We start from the raw sequence: 21,146 nt of genomic DNA, 5'->3' as shown, positions 1-21,146 counted from the left end.
AAAGGAATACCATAATGATGATAAGTGAACACTGCTCTCTAGAGGCTAAGTTATGAATAACCATAACACATGGAAACACAGAAGATATAATTGGGGTCTAGTTTTCGTTGTTTCTGTTTGTTCCTAAATTTAATTGTCTAACTTTAATTGTCTAAGAAAAATGTCTAACTTCTATGTTATGTTCAACAACCCTCGTTTCAACATGCTAAATATAGGCTTATATGAGGATAACGAAGAAAATATAATCATATTGAAGAAAACGGATACTCAAAATTTCCATTGACTTAAAGTTATTAATATGGCAACCTCGTTTCTTTTCTTTTAATCCTCTTTTGTGTGTGTGTGTGTGTGTCAGTGTGATTTGATGTCAGTTCTTACTATTTCCTACAGTGATTTCTGAAAGAGCAACAGAGTGCTAATTCTGACGTCTGAATTGAGGCGAGACGTTGCCATCAACTATTGTATCCATAGTAGCTGTTCCGTTTTGGGAGGGCCGTTGCTTGGTAACTGTTGGCGGCGAAAAGCAAGAACTCGTCATGGGGGCTGCGCGGAGCCAATAGCAAGCGTTCTGTCATTCAGCTACACTCATCTGTCTTCTGATTGGTCAATCTGGTGAAGTTTTCGCGCCAACGCATTGCATTGTGGGGTTCCGTAGCGGAAGTCTGCTGCTCGTGGGGAAGCTGCTGTTGTTGTTTGGGTCAGGGTACGAGACGCCCTAAGAATTAACTTTAGGGCGGTGTTTTAAAGAGTTGAAAGAGTTTAATTTAATTTATACGGATGCGTGGTGAGGAGTCGCCGGATTCAGAGTCGGGGAGGATGGAGGAAAGTTCAGTTCGGAGGAGTTTGGAGACGTTGTGTCAGGAGCTGAACATGGACGAGCAGACAGCCACTGAAGCTATGGACAACTTTACAGCTATATGGAATACATATACTCTTGAGGTAAAAATCATTTATATATAACACGTTTATTCGTCCAGTTTGCTGTTGATTGCGCATCTTTAATAAATAAGTTTAATCCTACAGTTATGTGTTGCAGAACTGAATGCCGCCCATGATCCAAACACCGGGATTAAAGGGCTTCAGCCCTGTTTTTATTTTTTCTCGGCATTCAGTCGCAATTAGATCGCTAGCTAGACGCATCAGTTTAATTACTTTCTTTAAAAACTATATATCCCTGGCTTTCGCTCAAGACAAACACTTCAAGGGTAATATGAAGAAATCCAAGTGCTATAGACACTTATTTTTGTAAACATATAGTTATTTGAAATCAAGGAAGTAGGCTAAAATACCTACTTAATACTATTGTGTCTCAGAATTAAGGTGGATTGTAGCCTAATCTTATCAATAAACAAATAAATAATAATAACAACAGTAATAATAATAATACAATTAAATGCATTTGTAGTAGTGTAGTGACGTGTTTTTTTTTTTTTTTTTTTTATAAAAGTGTTATTCTGTTTGTTACCAGTATATGTTTGATAAATACAGTATATTGACGTCCAGTTGAACATTATTAATTAAATTATTAATTATTAACATTATTAATTAAACATGATTAATTCAAAATGTTAAATTAATGGTAGAATAACTTTTTAATAATGTCATTATGACTGAAAGTTACATGCAACACTGTTGTTGTTTTTTCCCTTCTTGGAGAAATTAATTAACTGTAAATGTGAGGGGTTTTTTTTTTTTGTTTGGGATAACTTCAAGATATTTTTCTTTCTTTTTTTTTTTTAACATTGTTTCCATTTAATTTAGATTGTGAACCCTCAATCATTTTGTCTAAGTCAGTACAATTTGGCTCCTATGGACTTCAGCCAGCAGCCAGATATGCAGACAAAAGATGATTTCAGTTTCAGCCCAGGGAAAATAGGAGAGTCACCAGGGTTAATGTCATATCATGAAAACAGTGTTTTAGATCTGCTTCATAAATATTGTTCCTTGGTGTGCTAAGGATTTAAACAAACTATAGTAAAGTAAGAATCAAATAGGTCAACTTTATTCTTACCAAGCTATAACTTGCAAGTGTTAAATGAGATCTAATCTCTTATGGACAAGTCTTAAGTGTTTCTGACATTTTGGCCTTCTAACACATTTAGGTGGAAAGAGGAAAGCAGTTAAAACACAACATATAATGTAGCCTTGTATGACATGCACTTGTATATGTGGATGTAGTCAGTTAGACTTACTTCTCTCTGTAAGATGAAACTCTTGTCAACCTCCCAACTCTGTTTGTAAACCTTTCAACTTCTTGGCCATTGATTTCATCATCTTTGCTAAAGACTGGGGTCAAAGGGGTGTCTTCAGAAGGAGAAAAGGTAGCACAGTGTTTACACTAAGTGTTATAAAAATTCTTTAATGTCAGTGTTAAGTTTATTGTGTGAATTCAGTATTATAGCCTGTTGCGTTTTCTCTTAAAATTAACAACAATTTGGAAAAACTGTTAAATTTGTGCAGAAATTGTCATTAAATGTATTTCCATAATATGCAGCTATTTTTCTTGGTGTATGTTGTTCTTGTTTCTTTTCATGTTCCTCCTGGGGATCCTAGAAGATTGCTGAACCACTGATCACCAGATTTCTGTTTATGCAGAGTAAATAAAAAGACATATTAAGGATTAGTTGCTGTATGTCTGTAGGGAGATGTGGTCCACTGGCTGGCCTGTTCGCTGTATGCCGCCTGCAGGAAGGGGTCCACTCCCACAGTGGGGAAAGGGCTGATGGAGGGAAACTGTGTCTCCCTCACCAGGATCCTTCGCTCCTCCAAACTCAGGTCAGACACTATTCGATCTGAATGTCCACAACTGAGTAAGAATTACTCAGTTACTCCAAGACTTAAGGCTATTTTCACATCCCAATGTGAAGCAAACTAAACCTTAGTCTGTAGTTTTAATAACTTAGATGCTGAATATAAGTAGGAAAAATCTTTGGAACTCACCCGAACCTCGCAATGTATTGCTTGCAAACTCAGATACTTAAAGTGTGCATGTACCATGGGTCCAGGGAGTACCATGCCTCTTGCCTGATAGCTGCTGGGATATGCGGCTCCTTTGGAACTTTATATTTCTTTCACCGTTTTTGGACAACAGTAAACTTGAAGGGAGGAAAAGCTTCATAAGATGACTAAGATTAGCCATTAATAAGAACTTTCTGAAGTAATACTTCATGTTTAATTACTACAAAAGCAAGTTTTTCTTTAGAAGACCAATTTTATTTTCAATTGTATTTTCATTTGGCAAGTGTTACGGATGTGATGCTAATACTGTTTTCATAGAGAGGATGATGATGACTCCCTTTTTCTCTTTTGATATTTCTCTCCCACCCAGTCTGATCCAGTTCTTTTCTAAAATGAGGAAGTGGGCCGACATGTCCAATCTCTCACAGGACTTCAGGCTGCGAATGGAACGGCTGGAACGAAACTTTGAGGTCTCAACTGTGATCTTCCGCAAGTTTGAGCCTATCTTCATGGATATGTTTCAGAACCCGCAGGGGTGCGAGCCGCCGCGGCAGCCACGCAGCAGGAAGCACAGGCATGACACACACACATACACAGTTGTACATTACAGCTACTCAAGCTTCTCCGAACAGCTGTTTGTACTGTTAGCACCAGATCATTCAGCTAAATTTAGAAATGTGCTTTATGATGGGATAAGATCGGAAATAAACCTGACTGATTTACTTCGTGGTACTTTAAGGCTGCTCTGATGCCTAGAAAGACCAGTCTTAACTAAGTAGAGTCCACATGCTGCTTATTTAACTGAGGCTTCATCATCAGATGTTATGTTTAGTTTCAAATACAAACAGATCAATCATTATTTAGTTAATGTGATCTGCAAATTACACAAATTTACCTTTCTGAGGAATGCTGGTCTCATAAACCCTGATGTAACTAAAGATGCTTGTGACTGATTATTAATGTCACAATTTAATATTTAATGGTAAGTTGTGACACACAGTGGCTAATGTAGTCAGCCAGCAGTGACGTGTTGACTTTACCTGTAACTAAACTACATCACACACCACGGGTCTAGAAAATACTGCAGTTTGGTTGTGCTCATGAGTAAAAAGCTGCATTTCAGCTCATAACTTATAGAAATGGGATGTTCATAAGGCAATGAGAGCTGTTACCGATAAACCCACTGGAGGTTACTGGTCTGAATGTTGTTCTTATCATTGATCTTCATCATCGAATGAAATCATCAGCTGTTGCGGTTGTAGGGAAAGAATAAAAATAATTGCAGATGTAGAATGAGATGCTGCAGGCATCTTACAATAGGTGTTGCACATGGGGTTTGACCTGGTGATTGTAGGATGTGTTTTGGCAGAGCTTGAAATATATTTTGGAGCAAAGGTGAACTGGTGCATGTTGCAAAATTAAAAAAAAAAAAAAACTTGAACCAGAAACAATGTACGTAAGTGCACAACCAAAATTTGTGCAACCTTAAATATAATCTTAAAAAATCTGACCAAAACTAAAACACAAATGTAATAATTTTTGTTTTTTATTTAGTTTAGCTAATAAAGTCTGGTTTGGTTTTTAATCAGTGCTGGGCAATGATTTGAAATATTTATTTAGGATAGATCATGTTTTTACACACTAACTTCATGGACAGTTCAGAACTGACTTGTTTCAAACTTTTATTATATAAATATTTCTATATGTAAAGAAGTGCAGTAACTTTTGGTTTAAAAGTACATATTTCTTAAAGCAGAAAAGCTGCTAGCAGTAGTATTCTCTTCATACTGAAAATAAAAAGGAATTTACAGAAATATTTGGTGTGAACCTCAACTTAAATATTTATAAAATCAAACATTTATTACAAAGGAGGTTAAATATTTCTGGATTAATTTGGTAAAAGGAAACAAGTGAGTAGGATGAATTTCAAAGCTGTGAAGCTGCATTATAAAGTCAGGGGGAATGTGAATTTCAGCCATTAGGGATTCCCCTCATTAGGTGTTTCCTGCTGGAAGAGGAGAAAAGCAGGATTACAATCTCAGATTTTCTCTAGTATGTGGGAGGAAGTGATGTTTCAAGGAAGCAATAAATATTGTGACCTCAAACTTGTGTAAATATTCAGTTAATCTACAATTAAACATTTTGTCTTAAAATTTTCATTATGATTTTTATGCAGCAGATTATAAAGAACATCTCATTATTAGCAAGGTAATGACATTTTTAGCCTAAATACAAGTCTGAATACTTGCTATGTACTCATTAAATAAACAGACAGAATCACAAAGTTGGCAACACTGCAAATTACCAGTTGTCAAGGAAATATGCTGGAGAGTGTGGTGGAGCTTAGCGCTCCAGGCGAGTGAGTTTGGTAGATGGTAAAAGTGGGTTCTCAAGTTTTACTAATGTTGCTTGCTGTTATGTTTCCACTATTATTTTATTAACAAACGACTTAACTCAGAACAAAGGCTCATCATCTGATATGAATTGTTCCAACTTGCACATGACCACGTGCAGTGAAAATTTGCTCATGCACAGGGTTTTTTTAGCCATGTTCAGGATCAATGCAGAAGGACTTTCTTTTTATTTTGTCTGTAATTTGGATTTATGATCTGTGCAAGCAGCAAGTCAATAGGGGAGAGTTATGGAGTTGTTCCACCATTCTGTCAGCTAGTCTTTAAACCTCAAAATCTCTGGAGGTGAAAGAAGAGCTGACATTGTAGTTCTGTCATTTTACTTTTTGTTGTTTTTTTTTTTAAACTTGAATTGCCCATTTTGCCAGTGCCACAAGAATCTGCGGAGTTCTTCAGCTTAGTGATCTCTAACAATTAATCATGTTATAAAAACCAGCTCGGAGGCCACAAATAAATCTTGCATCTTTTTTCTTTATGTCACAAGTGGGTTTTATATTTTCTTGTTGTCTTTAAGCACATTCTCTGGAACAGGAAGAACAAAGCGTTTATTTTCTGTGCTTGTTGTAGTTATGCAGAGTCATGGTGTTACATATTTCTTTCTGTGACTTTGCAGGCGGCTGCCCTGTCACATCAGTGATGTGTTCAAGTTCTGTTGGACTTTGTTTGTCTACACTAAAGGTACAAAAAACAGAAAATGCAACTGAGTGACTCAGCTCTGTAATCTTTTTTCTTACATTATTTGTCTGTTTAAATCAAAGCTCTGAAACAACTTTTAACTTTGTCATTTTTTTGTATTATTTTACATTTTAGACTTAGACCTGTAAGATTTCTAAATAAGGTTCAGTGTCTTCTTTAGCTACGTCTACAGCTCCAACTAAATCTTATTCTTGTTATTTATCAGTTTTCAAACTATTGTCTCTGTAGTTTTGTGAAATATCAACAAGTTCAATGACTTATTGAAGCTCTGCGAGATCTTAGCATATAAATACAATGGAAGGTTTGCCAGTCTTGTTTCCATCCAAAATCCGCTCATCTTGCTGAGATAATGCCAAAAGCAAAATATCATCCCGGCATTTTGGTTATTTGTCCAGAAATAAGTAACTTTGTTTCTGATTAAACAAATAACTTTCTTTGTGGCTGGAAAGCTAACAAGATTGTCATAAATAAGTAGAATAGAATAGTGTTTGTTGGATTATGTTCACACTTGTCTCAAGGTGCCTGTATCAAATCATATCAAATCGAAGTTTATTTATAAAGCTCTTTTCATTTCCAAGGGCAACACAAAGTGCTTTACATGATAAGACCAATTCCTGCATATTAAAATAAAACAAACCTTCACACACCAAATAGAAATCAGCAGTTTAAAAACAAGTTTATCATATTTTTGTGCACAGTCATACACACATACAAAGGAAGCATCCCCCCTTCCACAAATGACTCCCCAACCTCTCTCTCTTAACTGATAACGGAATGTAGGTACAAATAAAATAAAAAGATAAAACATAAAAGTAGCAAACATCTGGCTTGATCCTGACATGAGGAAATTATATCTTCATGTCTACAGGGACAGCTGTCACAGCAGCCACCCAGGTCGGGGCAGGCCGGGGGTCCACACCACCACCATTAGGTGGTGCAGGACCCCCTGCCACCCAGACTGGGGTGATTACCATGGCAACAACCCCCAGACTGAGTAAGCAAACCCCCAAGCATTATTAAAGTATTTTTCCTTCATTCATTCAATAATAAAAATAAAATACATATTAAAATACATATTAAAATACAAATAAAGTGAAATTGTTGCTGTTTCCCTTTTGACTGTAGGGGTTGCCACAACAAATCATCACACAGTGATACCCTTCCTGATGCAACCCTCTGCATTTATCCGGCTTGAGATGGGCCCTCGTAGAACAAGTGTGTCCCCTTCAGGGCTGCAGCCACGTAGGGGAGCAGGACTCAAACCGTCAGGTCACAAGACAAGCGGGTCTACCACCTGAGCCACTGCCACAATTAAATTAAATGATACAAAATTATCATAAATAAATTAAGATCAAATACAATTCAGTTAAAAGCTAAGATAAAAAGCTGGGTGTTGAGCCTCTTTTTAAAAACATGCCTAAAATCAGCTTCACTTGTGGAGATCTGGCAAATTCAGATTTTCCTTTTCCGTTGAAAATTTGATTTCATTTATGTGGGCTAAAAAAAAGATCAGATGGACTTATGTACACTGATATAAATCCAATAGTGGACTGGTAACTGTAGGCAACAATCGTTCTAAAATCATAACTAAGAATTTCATGTATACGTATCATATCGGGTTAATACAAGTATCTAATATTTAATAGGATTTCTTTACCCGACAGGTCAAATAATTAATAAAATTTTGCAGAATGACTGCATTGACTTCTGAGATGTGATGGAACTGTGGGTCTTTTTGTCTCTCTGAAGGTAATTTTCGTATGATTGGCGACGACTTGGTGAACTCGTACCACCTGCTGCTCTGCTGTCTGGACTTGGTGTTCGGCAACGCTCTTCTGTGTGCAAACAGGAAGGACCTCATCAACCCAAATTTTAAAGGTGTGTGCGTGCCAATGTTAGAAAGCAAAGCAAATTGATGAAGATGAACATTGCAACAACTCCTTCATATTAAGTGTGTAACAAAAACTTCAGAGCTGTTCAGGCTGAAAGGCAAAATATCATCACATATTACCCTATGTTTGTGCTTTTCTCATTTTCTTCCTTAATTATAACAGACTTTTTACTGCACCTTCAGTCTTTCACATCTATTCCTGATGTTTCTTTTGGTTTTATCCAGCATCGCAATGTCTACACCATCTAGACAAGGAGAGAAAAATGTAATGCTTTGACATTAAGAGAAAAATCTGCATCTGTCTGTTTTTACTTTTTCTTTTAAACATAGTCTTTACCATACAACTATTCTCTAAAACAGTCTCTAAAGTCTGTAAAGAATATTTTCAGTTCACAGTTAAAGTAGCTTTTTGTGTGTTCACACAACAGTTTAATCATGCATGTGTGCCTACACAGGTCTTCCTCCTCTGTATCGCGCTGATGGCCACGTTTCCCCAGACGAGCCTCCTCCGTGTGTGTTGGAGAGGTTGTGTGAGCTGCACGACGGGCTGGTGGTGGAGGCTAAAGGCATCAAACAGCACTACTTCAAGCCATACATACAGAAACTGTTTGAAAAACAGGTTCACACATTTCTTCTTAACACACACTTGCAGAAGTTATCAAAATTTGTTTTACCTGCCACTGTCTTCGATTTAATTTTCTTTTCATGCACACGTTCACATTTTTTTCTTTTTATAGTCAGCTAAAGTTTAAGTGGTTTTTTTTCCTCTTATGAATGAAGCTTCCCACATTTCACGTGTCTTCCTTCTTAACTCGTGTTTGTTCTACTGTCCTTGCAGATCCTGAAAGGTAATGAGGAGCTTCTGACTGAAATGTTGGATCCTCAGAACTTCATTGATAACAAGTAAGTGACGAGTGCGGTAGTCGCATTCAATCATGTCTTTTTCCTTCCCTGTATCTTATGACTTTTTGTGTTCACTTCTTTCATCAGTTTGTGTATTCATAGAGGTGGCACGTTCAATATTTCACCGTTAAGTGTGTTTCTGTGTGTGTTGTCCACAGTAAGGCCATAAACAAGGAGTATGAAGAGTATGTGTTGACAGTGGGAGACTTTGATGAAAGAGTTTTTCTGGAAGCTGATGCTGACGAGGAAATCGGAACTCCGAGGAAAATCATTCAGGAACGGAGCGCCAGCCAAGTGGCTGCTCAGAACCAGCTGCAGCATCACGTGGAGAAGGTACACTCGCTTTACGTGCACTTACAAAGCCTAAATCCGTGAACATGGAACATCACAGTGGGTTTGGTGGATTTCAGTCTCCCTGCCAGGCAACAGGTCTCTGCCAGTTGGAAAGGGTTTATGTAACATCAGTGTGGACCCGACTGATCTGCAGAAAAGTTACAATAAATTGCATCATTATGATGCAGATTTCTATTATTTTGTCATTTAAGTTGATGAGGAGTTCCATTAAAGTGCTCTGTAAGTGTTGAATCAGCAAAAAAAATCTGCAAAAAAATATAAACATTCTCTTTCTCTCTCTCTGTCTCTATCTCTCTGTCTTTCTGCCTCTGTCTCTCTGCCTCTCTCTCGTCCTTTCTTTCTACAGCCTGGCTCTCTTGCTCCATCCACACCTCTGACAGGTCGAGGGTACCTGAAGGAGAAAGACCTGCTCGTCACACCCGTTTCCTCTGCAACACAGAGTGTCAGCCGGCTGCAGAGCATGGTGGCTGGGTTAAGATCAGCCCCCAGTGAACACCTGACACAGATTTTCAAGTCAGTTTCACAGTTTGTTTCTATCTTTTTGTTTGTTTGTTTGTTTATTCATATTCTTTTTTTTTTCATCTACTTATGTTGTTTTTTGGCAGTTGAGAAAAGTGTGACAAGTAAAAGACAACCTTATATAGACAAAGATGGAAAAGAAAAGCAGAAAAAAAAGAGAATAATGCTGACAAAACATTTTGCATGATTAATTAAAACATTCTGTTACAGTCATTAGTTTGAGTATTCTAGGAGGAAAAGTACTTGTTTTCATCCAGTCATATTTTCAAATTAGAAACTTTTAAGGCCAGACAAAACATTAGAGATGAAATGAATTGTATTTCTATGAAATGGTTTTTGTTTGGGTTTTTTTTGGTTTATTTAACTTTTGATGTTCCAGGTCCTGCACCAGAAATCCCACAGAGTCTATATTGGCTCGAGTAAAGACTTTGGGACAAACATTCAAGGAACATTACACCAATGACTCTGAGGACACTCCTGGCTCTCATATAGGTACAGCACACTAAAAGTTTAACAGTTTTTGATTAAGTATCCTAACAGGAAGAGACATTTATAATCAGAACTGGATATGAGATTACTAAACCATCTTGCAGCACTAAACTAGTACTTTTTTTGTTTTTGTAGTCTTAAAAGTCAGTTCAGCGTTTCCTAAATTTGGAGTCCCTACATGCGTAAGTCTCATTAGAATCCATATAATAAATGAATGTATCTGCTGTCTTTTGTTTCAGACTTTGCAGAGAACCGTTTGAAGCTGGCAGAGATCCTCTACTACAAGATCCTGGAGAACGTCCTGGTTCAGGAGACCAAACGACTGCAGGGCAGAGATATGAGTGTAAGCTGACTTTTCTCTTTTTGACCCATAAGCCATGTGCTCACACATTATGGAAAATAAAACCATGTTCCAGCAGCAAACCAGGCACAGAAAAGATTGATAGCAAGAATAAATATATTTTGGCCCTGAGGACTTGAGTCCATGCATATCTGAAATGGCAAAGCTTGTAGGATGATCCCAGCCAGCAATGAGAGGTAACACCATGGCACTGGATAAGATGTGCCAGACAAATCCAGTCTACTGCCACAAGATACCTCCAGAGATCTTGTAGAATTGAGACTTTGAAAGATGTCAAGTTTTCTGAAGGCAAATGGAGAAACGAACAGGTTTGTGCAGGTGTCAGTGAGAGGAAGCCATCTTTCTCAGGATTTCTGCTCTTCTGTGTTGGTTCATATTTAACATTGAACTTATAAAAAATCTACAGCATGTGAGCATATTTTACATCAAAATGAATAGGTTTGAAACAAACTCTTGGTGTTGATTCAACAGGGAAATATTAGCAGCTATTCAACAGACATTCAGCACATTTTTTTTTTCTTTGCGATAGACTTTGTTTTACCATGAGTCGGGTAGAAAGTAATCTGCATTGTCTTCGCTTGTTATTATCATTATAAATAACCCTGTTCTGTCAACTCAGTCAAATACATTTTGCAGTCACTTGTTTTCTGTCTTGGATAAATGTGTTTTCTACTCTTGGTATTGAGATAAGCGTATGTGTGTGTGTGTGTGTGTGTGCTGGCAGGTTTTGCTTGAGCAGGATATTTTCCACTGCTCCCTGATGGCGTGCTGTCTAGAGGTGGTGCTGTTTTCTTACAGCTCCCAGAGGACCTTCCCATGGATTATTAATGTCTTTAAACTGGCACCATTTTACTTCTTTAAGGTAACTACAATCCAGAGCAGCACATTATGTACGCAGACATTTCAGTCATTGTTTTCTCAACAAGTTCGTATTTGATGAAGTTCTGAAGTACAAGTAGAAATTTTTATAGTTTTCAGGTGAGTGGCTCTACTTTCGTGTTTTTTTTTTTTTTTTTTTTAATGGAGCGGTCTCTGTAACTTATTTGTTTTATATCCACCGCCAACTTCAAAGCATAAACAGACAAAACCTGTGTGTAACTGAAACTTAAACTACTTTGTGTGTACTTGCTTGCAGGTGATTGAGGTGTTTATCCGTTCAGAGGAAGGCCTCTCTAGAGACATGGTGAAGCATCTGAACTCAATCGAGGAGCAGGTTCTGGAGAGCAGAGCATGGACTGCAGGCTCTGCTCTGTGGAGCGCCTTGGAGGCTGCTGGGAATAAAGTTCCCACAGTGGAGGAGGTCAGGAACACACACGTGGAAAAACACAGACATTTAAATATTTGTTAATGAATGCTTCTGGTGAGGGGCTGAAAATCCTTGTCTACAAAAGATGAAGAGCAAGGTTTATCATGTCGTACGGTTGTGACGATATGCTCTTGTTTCGATTCGATTCCGATTCTTTTGGGAGCCGATTCGATATAAATTGAGATTTTCTCAATTCTTTGATATTGCTGATTTTTGTAGATTAAAAACAAAAAAAATGTATCAATAAAAACAATTTTTTTTATATAGTGGATTAATTTGATTTATTTGGGAAAAAAATCTATTTTTTTTGTTTAAAAACTTTTTCTTTTAAATAGTGAAGCAAAGAATCACGATTTATTTTTTTATTTTTTATTTTTTTATTTTTTTTATTTTCCCACGCCTATCATGTTGTGGTTCTTATGTTGAATTGGATGTTTCAAACCAAATCAAACTTTATTTCTAAAGTGCTTTTTTGATGCCAGAAGCAACACAAAGTGCTTTACACAATAAAACCAAGTCTTGCAGATTAAAATAGAACAAGCTTTCACACACAAAAATTCATTCAAACAACTTAAAAACACTCTCTCTTGTTCTCTTTCAGTCAGATACACACAAGTACAGACAGCAACCGCCCCCCCCCCCCCCCCCCCCCCCCCCCCAATACACACACACACGCGCACACACACACTAACATGACTCCTTAACTGTCTCTTTAACTGAAAGTAGTTATAGACAAATAAACAAAATAAAATATAAAATTTATTAATGTTTATGACATTTTAAAGAAGTTGTTTCTATGTAGGTAATGAATAAATACTGAGCTCGACAATCAGTATCTTTGTTCTCCTTGATCTCATGCATTTCATGATGGCAGCACCAGGCTGAGAAGGTGCTGCTAGATGAAACTGGTTTTAGTAACTTCAACATACGAATGTTCACAGCCCTCTTCAAAAGAGCACAAACCTGGCAATGCTGAACCAAAGTAGACTCACACTGCATGTTTTTATGTCCAGTGAACTACAGCTGATGGTAGTTTGACTGAAGTTGTAGCTTCACATATACAACATGAATGGACTCACTAAGAATCTAAGCAGCTGAGTCTGTGCACCGTTAGTCGCTGTAAACTGCCATAATTATGCAAAGAAAACATTTCTACTGCTTTGATCAAATAATGCTCACATCTAAATGTAACCTAAATAATCTGAAAATCCATGTATTATCTACTAGTTTGATTTTGTGCAGCAACCCCGTGTGGTTTTACAAATAATGTTGTTCTAAATTTATTATACTAAGTCTCTAATACATGGGGGGGAATTTTAAAACAAATAAGAAACCGACAGAAGTAAGAGTGATCATGTTGGGGTGAAAAAAAAAATGCACAGAACTGGATTTCTTCCCAGGGATGTTTGTCTCCTGGACTTAATCTTTCCTTTACTCTTTGCAGGTTAACTTTTCCTCCAGTCTTGACACGGGTTCTGGTTGTTCAAATGGAGCTCAGTCTCACCTACCATTGCTGGCCCAGTCCCCCATCATACACCCTCGCATCAGGGAGTTCAGGTCAGGCCTGGGAAGTGCACGTAAAGGTAGGTGCCTAAAGTTCACTCTGTCGCTTGTGAACTTCATTTGTTAGCTTACAAAAGAATTTCTTCTTGTGGATTAATGAAGTATTTTTGTATGTGAATGCGGCTTCATCGTCTTTTCTTTGTTTTTTGGGGTTTTTTTCCACTTCTCTTTACCTCCTGCAGAAGTGCCCCCCTCTCCACTGTCTGTACATGACAGGTACAGCTCCCCCGCTGCTGGCAGTGCCAAACGGCGTCTTTTTGGTGACGATCCTCCGGCCCCATCTGAAGGCCTGAACTTCAGTGGGAGCCCAGTCTCTTCCCCAGCCAAGAGGCTAACGTTCGGCTCCAGCGGCAACACTCTGAAGATCGGAGGCCAAGCAACCCAGACTACAGTCTTGAGTATCCAAGGTTTCACATCATTTTCCTGTTTCCATGGCGACTGATAGTGATATAAATGAAGAGATTAAGAGCTGCCTTTTCAACTTTTCTCCTTCTAAATAACGAAATCATGCCATTATTGCGTTTGTGTGAACATTTGCAGGATTAACTAATGAAGGCACTATTACGCTGATCCCAGTACAACCATGCGGCGACCAAAGCGTTGTCACAGCTCAGTTCCTGCTGACCGCCTCTCCGAGTCGACCCACCACCGTTACATCCGCTTCTGAACCCCAGACAGGCGTTGGACGGCCACGACGCACCGGGTCACTGGCTCTGTTCTTCAGGAAGGTAGGAGCTGGAAACATGTTGGAAAAGATGGTTCTTTAATTAGTTCATTTAAAAAAATTATTTTTTAATACTCATCCAATCAGGAGGGTTTCATTGTGAAATATTTTTTTGTTTGTTTGTTTTGTTTTTCAATGTGGACCTGGCTGCTTTGCAGAATTTTTCTATCAATGAAGACGTATCTACCATAAAATAGCTCTCACTGCAGAATGTTTTTCAGGCCTCTTACAGTTTTGTAACTGTTTTAGACAAGGGAACTTAATATCACGCATATATCAGATGTGCTGATAATCCATGAATAAGTTGTGTACCGTTTCCAGTAGACAGGGAATTAGTGTACATGGTGCCATTTAGATGGTAGATGATGGAGTGTTGACAGAAACTGTTTATCTACTGCTTTTTAACACATTAACACGTCTGTTTGCAGGTGTATCACCTGGCTAGTGTACGTCTGAGGGATTTGTGCTTAAAGTTGGACATCTCTTCAGAGCTGCGCGGGAAAATCTGGACGTGTTTTGAGCACTCTCTGGTCCACGGTATTGACCTGATGAAGGACCGACACCTTGACCAGCTGCTGCTGTGCAGCATTTACATCATATCCAAAGTGAGAACAGCGTCAACAACCTCGCGTTTAATTAAGAAGGGTGGTGTTTTCCAACTGCATGAGGCTCCTGTGTAGCCTCCCAGTTAAGCATGTTGTTGGTGTGGTTTTGGGTTTTTTGTTTGATTTTTAGGTTTTTTTTTGTTTTTTTTTTTAAAGGGGGGAGTTGTTCTGGGTTTTTTTTTTTCAGTCAGGATTTTGTCTGTAAAGTGTTTTCCAACTGCATGAGGCTCCTGTGTAGCCTCCCAGTTAAGCATGTTGTTGGTGTGGTTTTGGGTTTTTTGTTTGTTTGTTTTTTTTTCTAAAGGGGAGAGTTGTTCTGTTTTTTTTTTCAGTCAGGATTTTGTAAAGTCCTGTAAAGTCTGTGTTTTGATTTTTACTCTGATCATAACGTCCAAGCCACTTTGCCTTTTTTTTGGTAATTTGTTTTTTCTTTTAGCGAGAGGGAATGTTATTTCCAGAAATGCTGTCATTTAGTATGATAGGAAAGGAACAATTTAGTCGTCCAAAGGCAACTATTTCTTCGTTTCAGTCTGTTTCAGTCACTGCCATTATCTCAATTCAATTAAATTCAATACTTTATTAGGTCCCCGTGGGGCAATTTGTGTGCAGCCAGTAGCATAAAAGTGCAATCAGTCAACAACAACAAACAATAAAAATAATAAAATAATAAAAGGCAAGTTAAATAACAGTGGAAACACGGTAAGATGAGAACATCACAGCACATGAAGCGACGCCAAAAGTAGCAAATTAACAACTATGATTCATTTAAAAATCCAATGGCTCTTGGGATGAAGGAGTTTCTGACTCTATTGGTTTTAAACTTAGGCACGCAATGGCTGAAACTGCCTGTGCAGAGGATGGGCAGGATCTGCAAGGATTTTCTTTGCCTTGCATATAGCCCTGCATTTGTAAAGATCCCACAAATCACTTAAATGACAGCCAGTAATTTTACTGCACTCTTTAACTATGCTTTAAAGAGTGCAGTAAAATTACTGGCTGTCATTTAAGTGATTTGTGGGATCTTTACAAATGCAGGGCTGTATGCAAGGCAAAGAAAATCCTTGCAGATCTGCAGAACTTTATGTCCATGTAAACCAAAAAGAAAACATATTGATCTGTTGAGAGGCTGCACATTCTTCAGGATGTTTAAAGACTTTGACAGCTGGAACTCCAGTTCCTGTCGAAATGGTAACTCTGCCACTTTGACTCCTTCCTTGCAGATCACCAAAGAAACTCACACCTTCCAGGACATCATGAAGTGTTATCGTAGCCAACCTCAAGCCAACAGTCATGTGAGAAATGCCCCACACACACTTTCAGATTACAGTGTTCAGTTAGAAAAGTTGCATTTGAGGAAGTTTACACTACATGTGTGTGTTTGCAGGTGTATCGCAGCGTCTTACTGCGTCACACTCCCAGAGAGCACTCAGTGGATGAAAACATGGAGGTGGACGCAGCGTCAGGGGGAGAGTGTAAGAGCTCACACTGTTGACTTAAAGTACAAACTCTTTATCATATAAATAAAACATTGTTTTTCATTAACTGGTAGAAATTTAAAACATTTTTTTCTTTTTAGTAATCCTTCTTTTTTAATATGAAAATACGGCCAGTTTGTGAGTTTAACCATATTTATGATTTGTTGGAACTCGCATCAATGTAAATAAGTAAAAAAAAAAACTAAATAAATAAAACTTTGGGTCCAACTTTTTGGAATTTGACATTTTTAGAAGAATGAAAGGAGTTTGCTTTCCAAATGAGATGAGTCCTAAAAGAAGTAGAAAATTAGTCGATTTGATTCTCATAATAAATTGGATTAATTTGGCATAATGAAGAGGTTTTGATCAACAAGTTTAGAACGTAGATTGTAAATACACGACATGGTCACACAAGACTGCTATGTTTATTTGAAACATCCAGCTTTATATCTGATTTATGTGACTGCTGTGGTTTATATTTTGATAGTGATTTAATTGGTTATGTATGAAATTTCGTTCAGCTGAGTCAAGTTTTCGAGTTCAGGTCAATCCAAACCGACATTATCTGGCATCAGATGTTCAGATCTGACTGTTTCTTCAGCTGCAGAGAAAAGCATTCACCCTGCAGGAGACGCAAATCCTGACCAATCAGGAGACGAAGAGCGTGGCGACCTCATCCAGTTCTACAACTCTGTGTACGTCCTGAAGATGAAGAGCTTCGCACTGCGATACGCCACCCACGATAATCAGGTATGACGTTCCCTCAGCATCTCTTCTGGTTGAAGTTATTGCTAACTGACCTCAGCGGCTGAGTTTAATGAATGGTGACATGATATGACTGTGTTGGATCCTCCAGGCGGACGCTCCTCCTCTCTCCCCGTTCCCGTCGGTACGAGCTCAGCCTCTCTCTCCACGCCGCGTTTCCCAGAGACACTCGCTCTACGTTTCTCCTCATAAGAGCTCCACAGGCTGCCTCACACCGAACTCCTACACTTACAGGATCAACAGCAGCCCATCCAAGGCAAGAACACTCACACATTCACACGGGGACATGCAATGAAATGTCATTTTCTGAAAGTTGAGCGTGTCGTCATGACTTAAGAAGCCACGCCGGCGCTGCCATTAACGGTTACAGTGAAGACCTTTTGATAATATTAAAATATAAACTCCAATTTACAGCTAAATGGAACTTTTTTTTTTTTAACTGGGCTCTTAAATCTCAGGGTGGTTGGGTTCATTTTGTTTAAAACTTGTCTCTGATACGTTGCCTCATGTCTCTGTTTGGCCTCCCCGCTGTGGAGCTGCTATCCACTGGTTCTGAGGATGTTTTTAAGAGATTGCAATCATTTTAAGTTAAATGTATGCTTAGCTAATGATAGCAGGGAAAACTTTGCTGTGAATTGTTTCACGTCAGTAGGGTTACATTAGCTAGCACCATCTCAGGCTGGTTGTGACTTTTGACCTGAACTGGGTCACGAGAACATTTTAAGATGCTTAAACAGCTGCCAAGAAGAAACACTAATTGCATCCCAGTGTCCAGATTAAAATCTTTTTTCTTGTATGATTTGAATTCTGGAATTAAAATTTCTGTAGTAAAAACGTATATGTAGATATTTACAGGAGGCTGCTTTTAGGCTGCGGTTTACCTGGTTTGTCCTTTTCTGGGCCTCCATCATGCAGCGCTTAGGAAACAGAGTGAGGGGATGCTGAATGCAGAGCAGGGAGGCCTTCACATCTGAAAGCATTCATAGTCATCTGAGAAAAGCCTTAACAAGCTTTGTCCTTCCTTACAAAGAGGGATTTGAGTTTGGTTAAACATTTTGAGACGGTTTGTCCTGGGAGGAATTTCCAGTGTTGTACGGACTTGGAAAGCTACAAATCCTTCAACGAATACAATACAATACAACAAATTCCTCTTCAGAGCTATTTCTACCTAAATGCCTGCAGAGCAGCGTGATTCTTACAGGGTCATATCCTTAATGAAGAAGGAAAAAGTCTGTTTTTATTTTATCTAATTTGAATGTTTCTATCAAGTCTGGTCATCAGTACCGCACCTGTGAGCTTTATAGAGGGGAAAAAATGATGATAATCTCTGTCAACTCCTCTTTCTCCTCTGCTGCCTCCATGCAGGAGCTTTCAGACATAAACCGGATGATCCGGCAGGGCTGTGTGAGCAGGAAGAGGGCCTTCACCATGGAAGGAGATGTCATGATGTCGTCAGCGTGTGACTCGCCCAGTAAGAGGACATGTCCAGAAAATGGCAGCAGCCCAGACGTGCTGCTGAAGCGTCTGCAGGACGTCGTGTCAGAGCGGCAGAGTCACTGATGAGCCAAAAGAAAAAAAGAACTTAACCTGAAAACCTGAAAGCTGAAAGAAGAGTAATGAAGGTAACTCGTTACTGGACAGGTTACTTCTGGACAAATATTTGCTCAGTTGTTTTCCCCAAGCGATGCTTGTTTGTCTCTAGTGTGGCCAGGAGATCATAGAGACTGTGCAGTGTGATTTTATCCAACCTGATTTTAATTCTTGCTTTATTTCATGACCCTGAACGTTTTGCTGACATCATTTGTAACATCCAAAATGTGATATTTGAATCAAGATGTCCACCAAGAACAAAGTCACTGAAACAGTTCATTTGTCTTATCTCCTCTCTTAACACAGACGATGTTCTGTGTGTTTATTTTATTCTGCACCAGACTGATAGTGTCACATGTCTGTCTTGTATTATAGTTGCACTGGGATGCATTACCAGTGTTACAGCATGCTAAAGAAGCTGGATTTTAGCAAAAGGCGGTTCAGGGACAGCTAAGAGTTCTCACTCTAGGTGCATTTTCCCCTGTGCAGCCAAAATATTAACAATGTTTGATAATGTTCTCCTCCTGTTGGGAATCATACCTGCAAATCTCTTGATCTGGCTTCTTCTGAGTCTGTATTTTGTTACTAACTAAAAGCAGATTTAATGTCGGCTTATTAACCGTGTTAAGAATAAAATAAGTCAGCACTGTGGAAAGAAAAATTTAATATCAAAGTCAATTGAATTAATATTGAAAAGAACTGCTTTTTGAATAAATTGAATGTGTATAGTTTCCAGTAAAATGTCTTCCAGTGAAGGATTGTTGTGTAATTTCATTGTTTTTACTGTTTGTATTTGGCATGTTCCTTGTATGGTTTTTGAAGCATTTAATGTTTTCTGATGCTGTTGTTGGGCGTAAAAACAGCATTCTTGCATCCTGTATGTGTAGCATCTACACTGAATTTAACATTTTACGGAATTTGTCTTCATTTCTAAAACAGTACTGCTGATAGAAACTAATGTTTGTAACTTTAACATTGATATTTTCTGTTTGTTTCATACCTTGTAAAGAAAACTCAGAAACAAACTACTTTTTTGTAAAACAGGAATTTAAAACGTGGATAAAATACAATAATGGATGTGACTCTTTCTGAACACTCTTCAGTCAGTTTCAGTGATATTTGTATTTTCTACAAACTGTTAAATTATGGCAAATAAAAGGTACCTTATGTCATTTCTTGTATTTTCTTTGGTGTTTAGTGAGTCATAGTTGTTTAACCATGTTGAACAGTTTGTTTTGAAATGCTTTTTAATTGGTTAGATATTTAAAGTTTAAACTTAAATGTTGACAATGAAACAACAAGCCATGTTGTATAATAAATACACATCACCAATATGTTCTATTCACCAATACTTCAATAACTTGCCCAATGTCTCTATAGCCCAAGGGTCACCCACACGGGATCTTTAGTGGGCTGCAGATTGTAGATGTTTCCTTGCTCCAACACACTTGATTTAAATGAACGTGAGGTGAAGTCCTTTAGTTTGAGTCAAGTGTTTTACAGCAGAGTCAGAGTTAGAAGAATCAACTAAGCAGGCTGGATTTATGAAAAAAAGAAAGAAAAAAAAAACTTACCAAAGTTCAACATATTAATGATAACACTGAATTTAATATATGTTAACTGAAAATGGTCTTTTAGTGTCTCATCATTCATTCATTTTCCAAACCGCTTATTCCAATTCAGGGTCGCGGAGAAGCTGGAGCCTGGCTTTGGGCGACAGGCAGGGTACACCCTGGACAGCTCGCCAGTCCATCGCAGGGCCACACAGAGAGACGAACAACCACTCACGCTCACACTCATTCCTAGGGGCAATGTAGAGTAACCAATTAACCTAACATGCATGTGTTTTGATGGTGGGAGGAAGCTGGAGTACTCAGAGAGAACCCACGCATACACAGGGAGAACATGCAAACTCCACACAGAAAGGCCACTGAGCAAACCAGCCAAGGATTGAACCAGTGACCTTCTATGCTGTGAGGCCACAGTGCTAACCACTGCACCACCGTGCAGCCTGTGTCTCATCATATTTTCATTTAAATATTTAAAAGCATCGTAAGGCTCTTGCTGTAAAACTATAAACCAAACTACTGCTTAAAAACAAAACCAAGGACTGATGTAAGAAGGCGACTTAGAAACAATTCAGTGATTTAAGGTTTAAAAGCTTCACACTGAATGAACCTTTACAGACTCAAGAAATGTTTGTTCTAAACAAAAAAAAAGAAGAAAAAATATTTAGATTTTTTTTAGCCTGGAAACTTGGATATTTGTTCTCTATGAATTAGATGTTCCAGCAATATAAATGTTATTATTCTCTCTGCTGGCATGAAATATAAATATGGAGAGCATCAAGTTAATGTGTTGTTCATGTTGCACGTTTTTATTTTGCATCTTCTTGTACTGTTTTGCATTGGTTGGTGGTTGTTTCATGCTTTTTTTTCCCCTCACATTCCACCCATATTTGTACAGACCTGAATGACATTACATAAAGGTCTTGTTGTCCACAGCTGAAAAGTGCCAATAAAATCTACTACATTTT

The 21,146-nt window shown here is 38.3% G+C and overlaps 1 protein-coding gene across 1 annotated transcript; it reads left to right on the top strand.

Moving 5' to 3' along the window:
- The first annotated feature begins 760 nt into the window (after window positions 1-760).
- rbl1 (retinoblastoma-like 1 (p107)) lies at window positions 761-19,594 on the top strand. The gene is made up of 22 exons (XM_079242310.1): window positions 761-939; window positions 2,642-2,775; window positions 3,329-3,532; window positions 5,983-6,047; window positions 7,815-7,943; window positions 8,412-8,575; window positions 8,795-8,859; window positions 9,018-9,192; window positions 9,560-9,726; window positions 10,112-10,224; window positions 10,461-10,564; window positions 11,307-11,444; window positions 11,718-11,882; window positions 13,333-13,471; window positions 13,634-13,858; window positions 13,992-14,179; window positions 14,604-14,780; window positions 16,001-16,072; window positions 16,165-16,252; window positions 16,857-17,005; window positions 17,112-17,276; window positions 18,386-19,594. The coding sequence occupies exons 1-22, from the start codon at window positions 778-780 to the stop codon at window positions 18,578-18,580; spliced, it is 3,183 nt and encodes a 1,060-aa protein (XP_079098436.1). The 5' UTR covers window positions 761-777; the 3' UTR covers window positions 18,581-19,594.
- The last annotated feature ends 1,552 nt before the right edge of the window (window positions 19,595-21,146 follow it).

Source organism: Telmatherina bonti (assembly GCF_933228915.1).
Source record: "Telmatherina bonti genome assembly, chromosome: 6".
Classification (NCBI taxonomy): Eukaryota; Metazoa; Chordata; class Actinopteri; order Atheriniformes; family Telmatherinidae; genus Telmatherina; species Telmatherina bonti.
The sequence above is the reverse complement of the archived record's forward strand: the minus strand, read 5'-3'. Positions and strand labels throughout refer to the sequence as shown.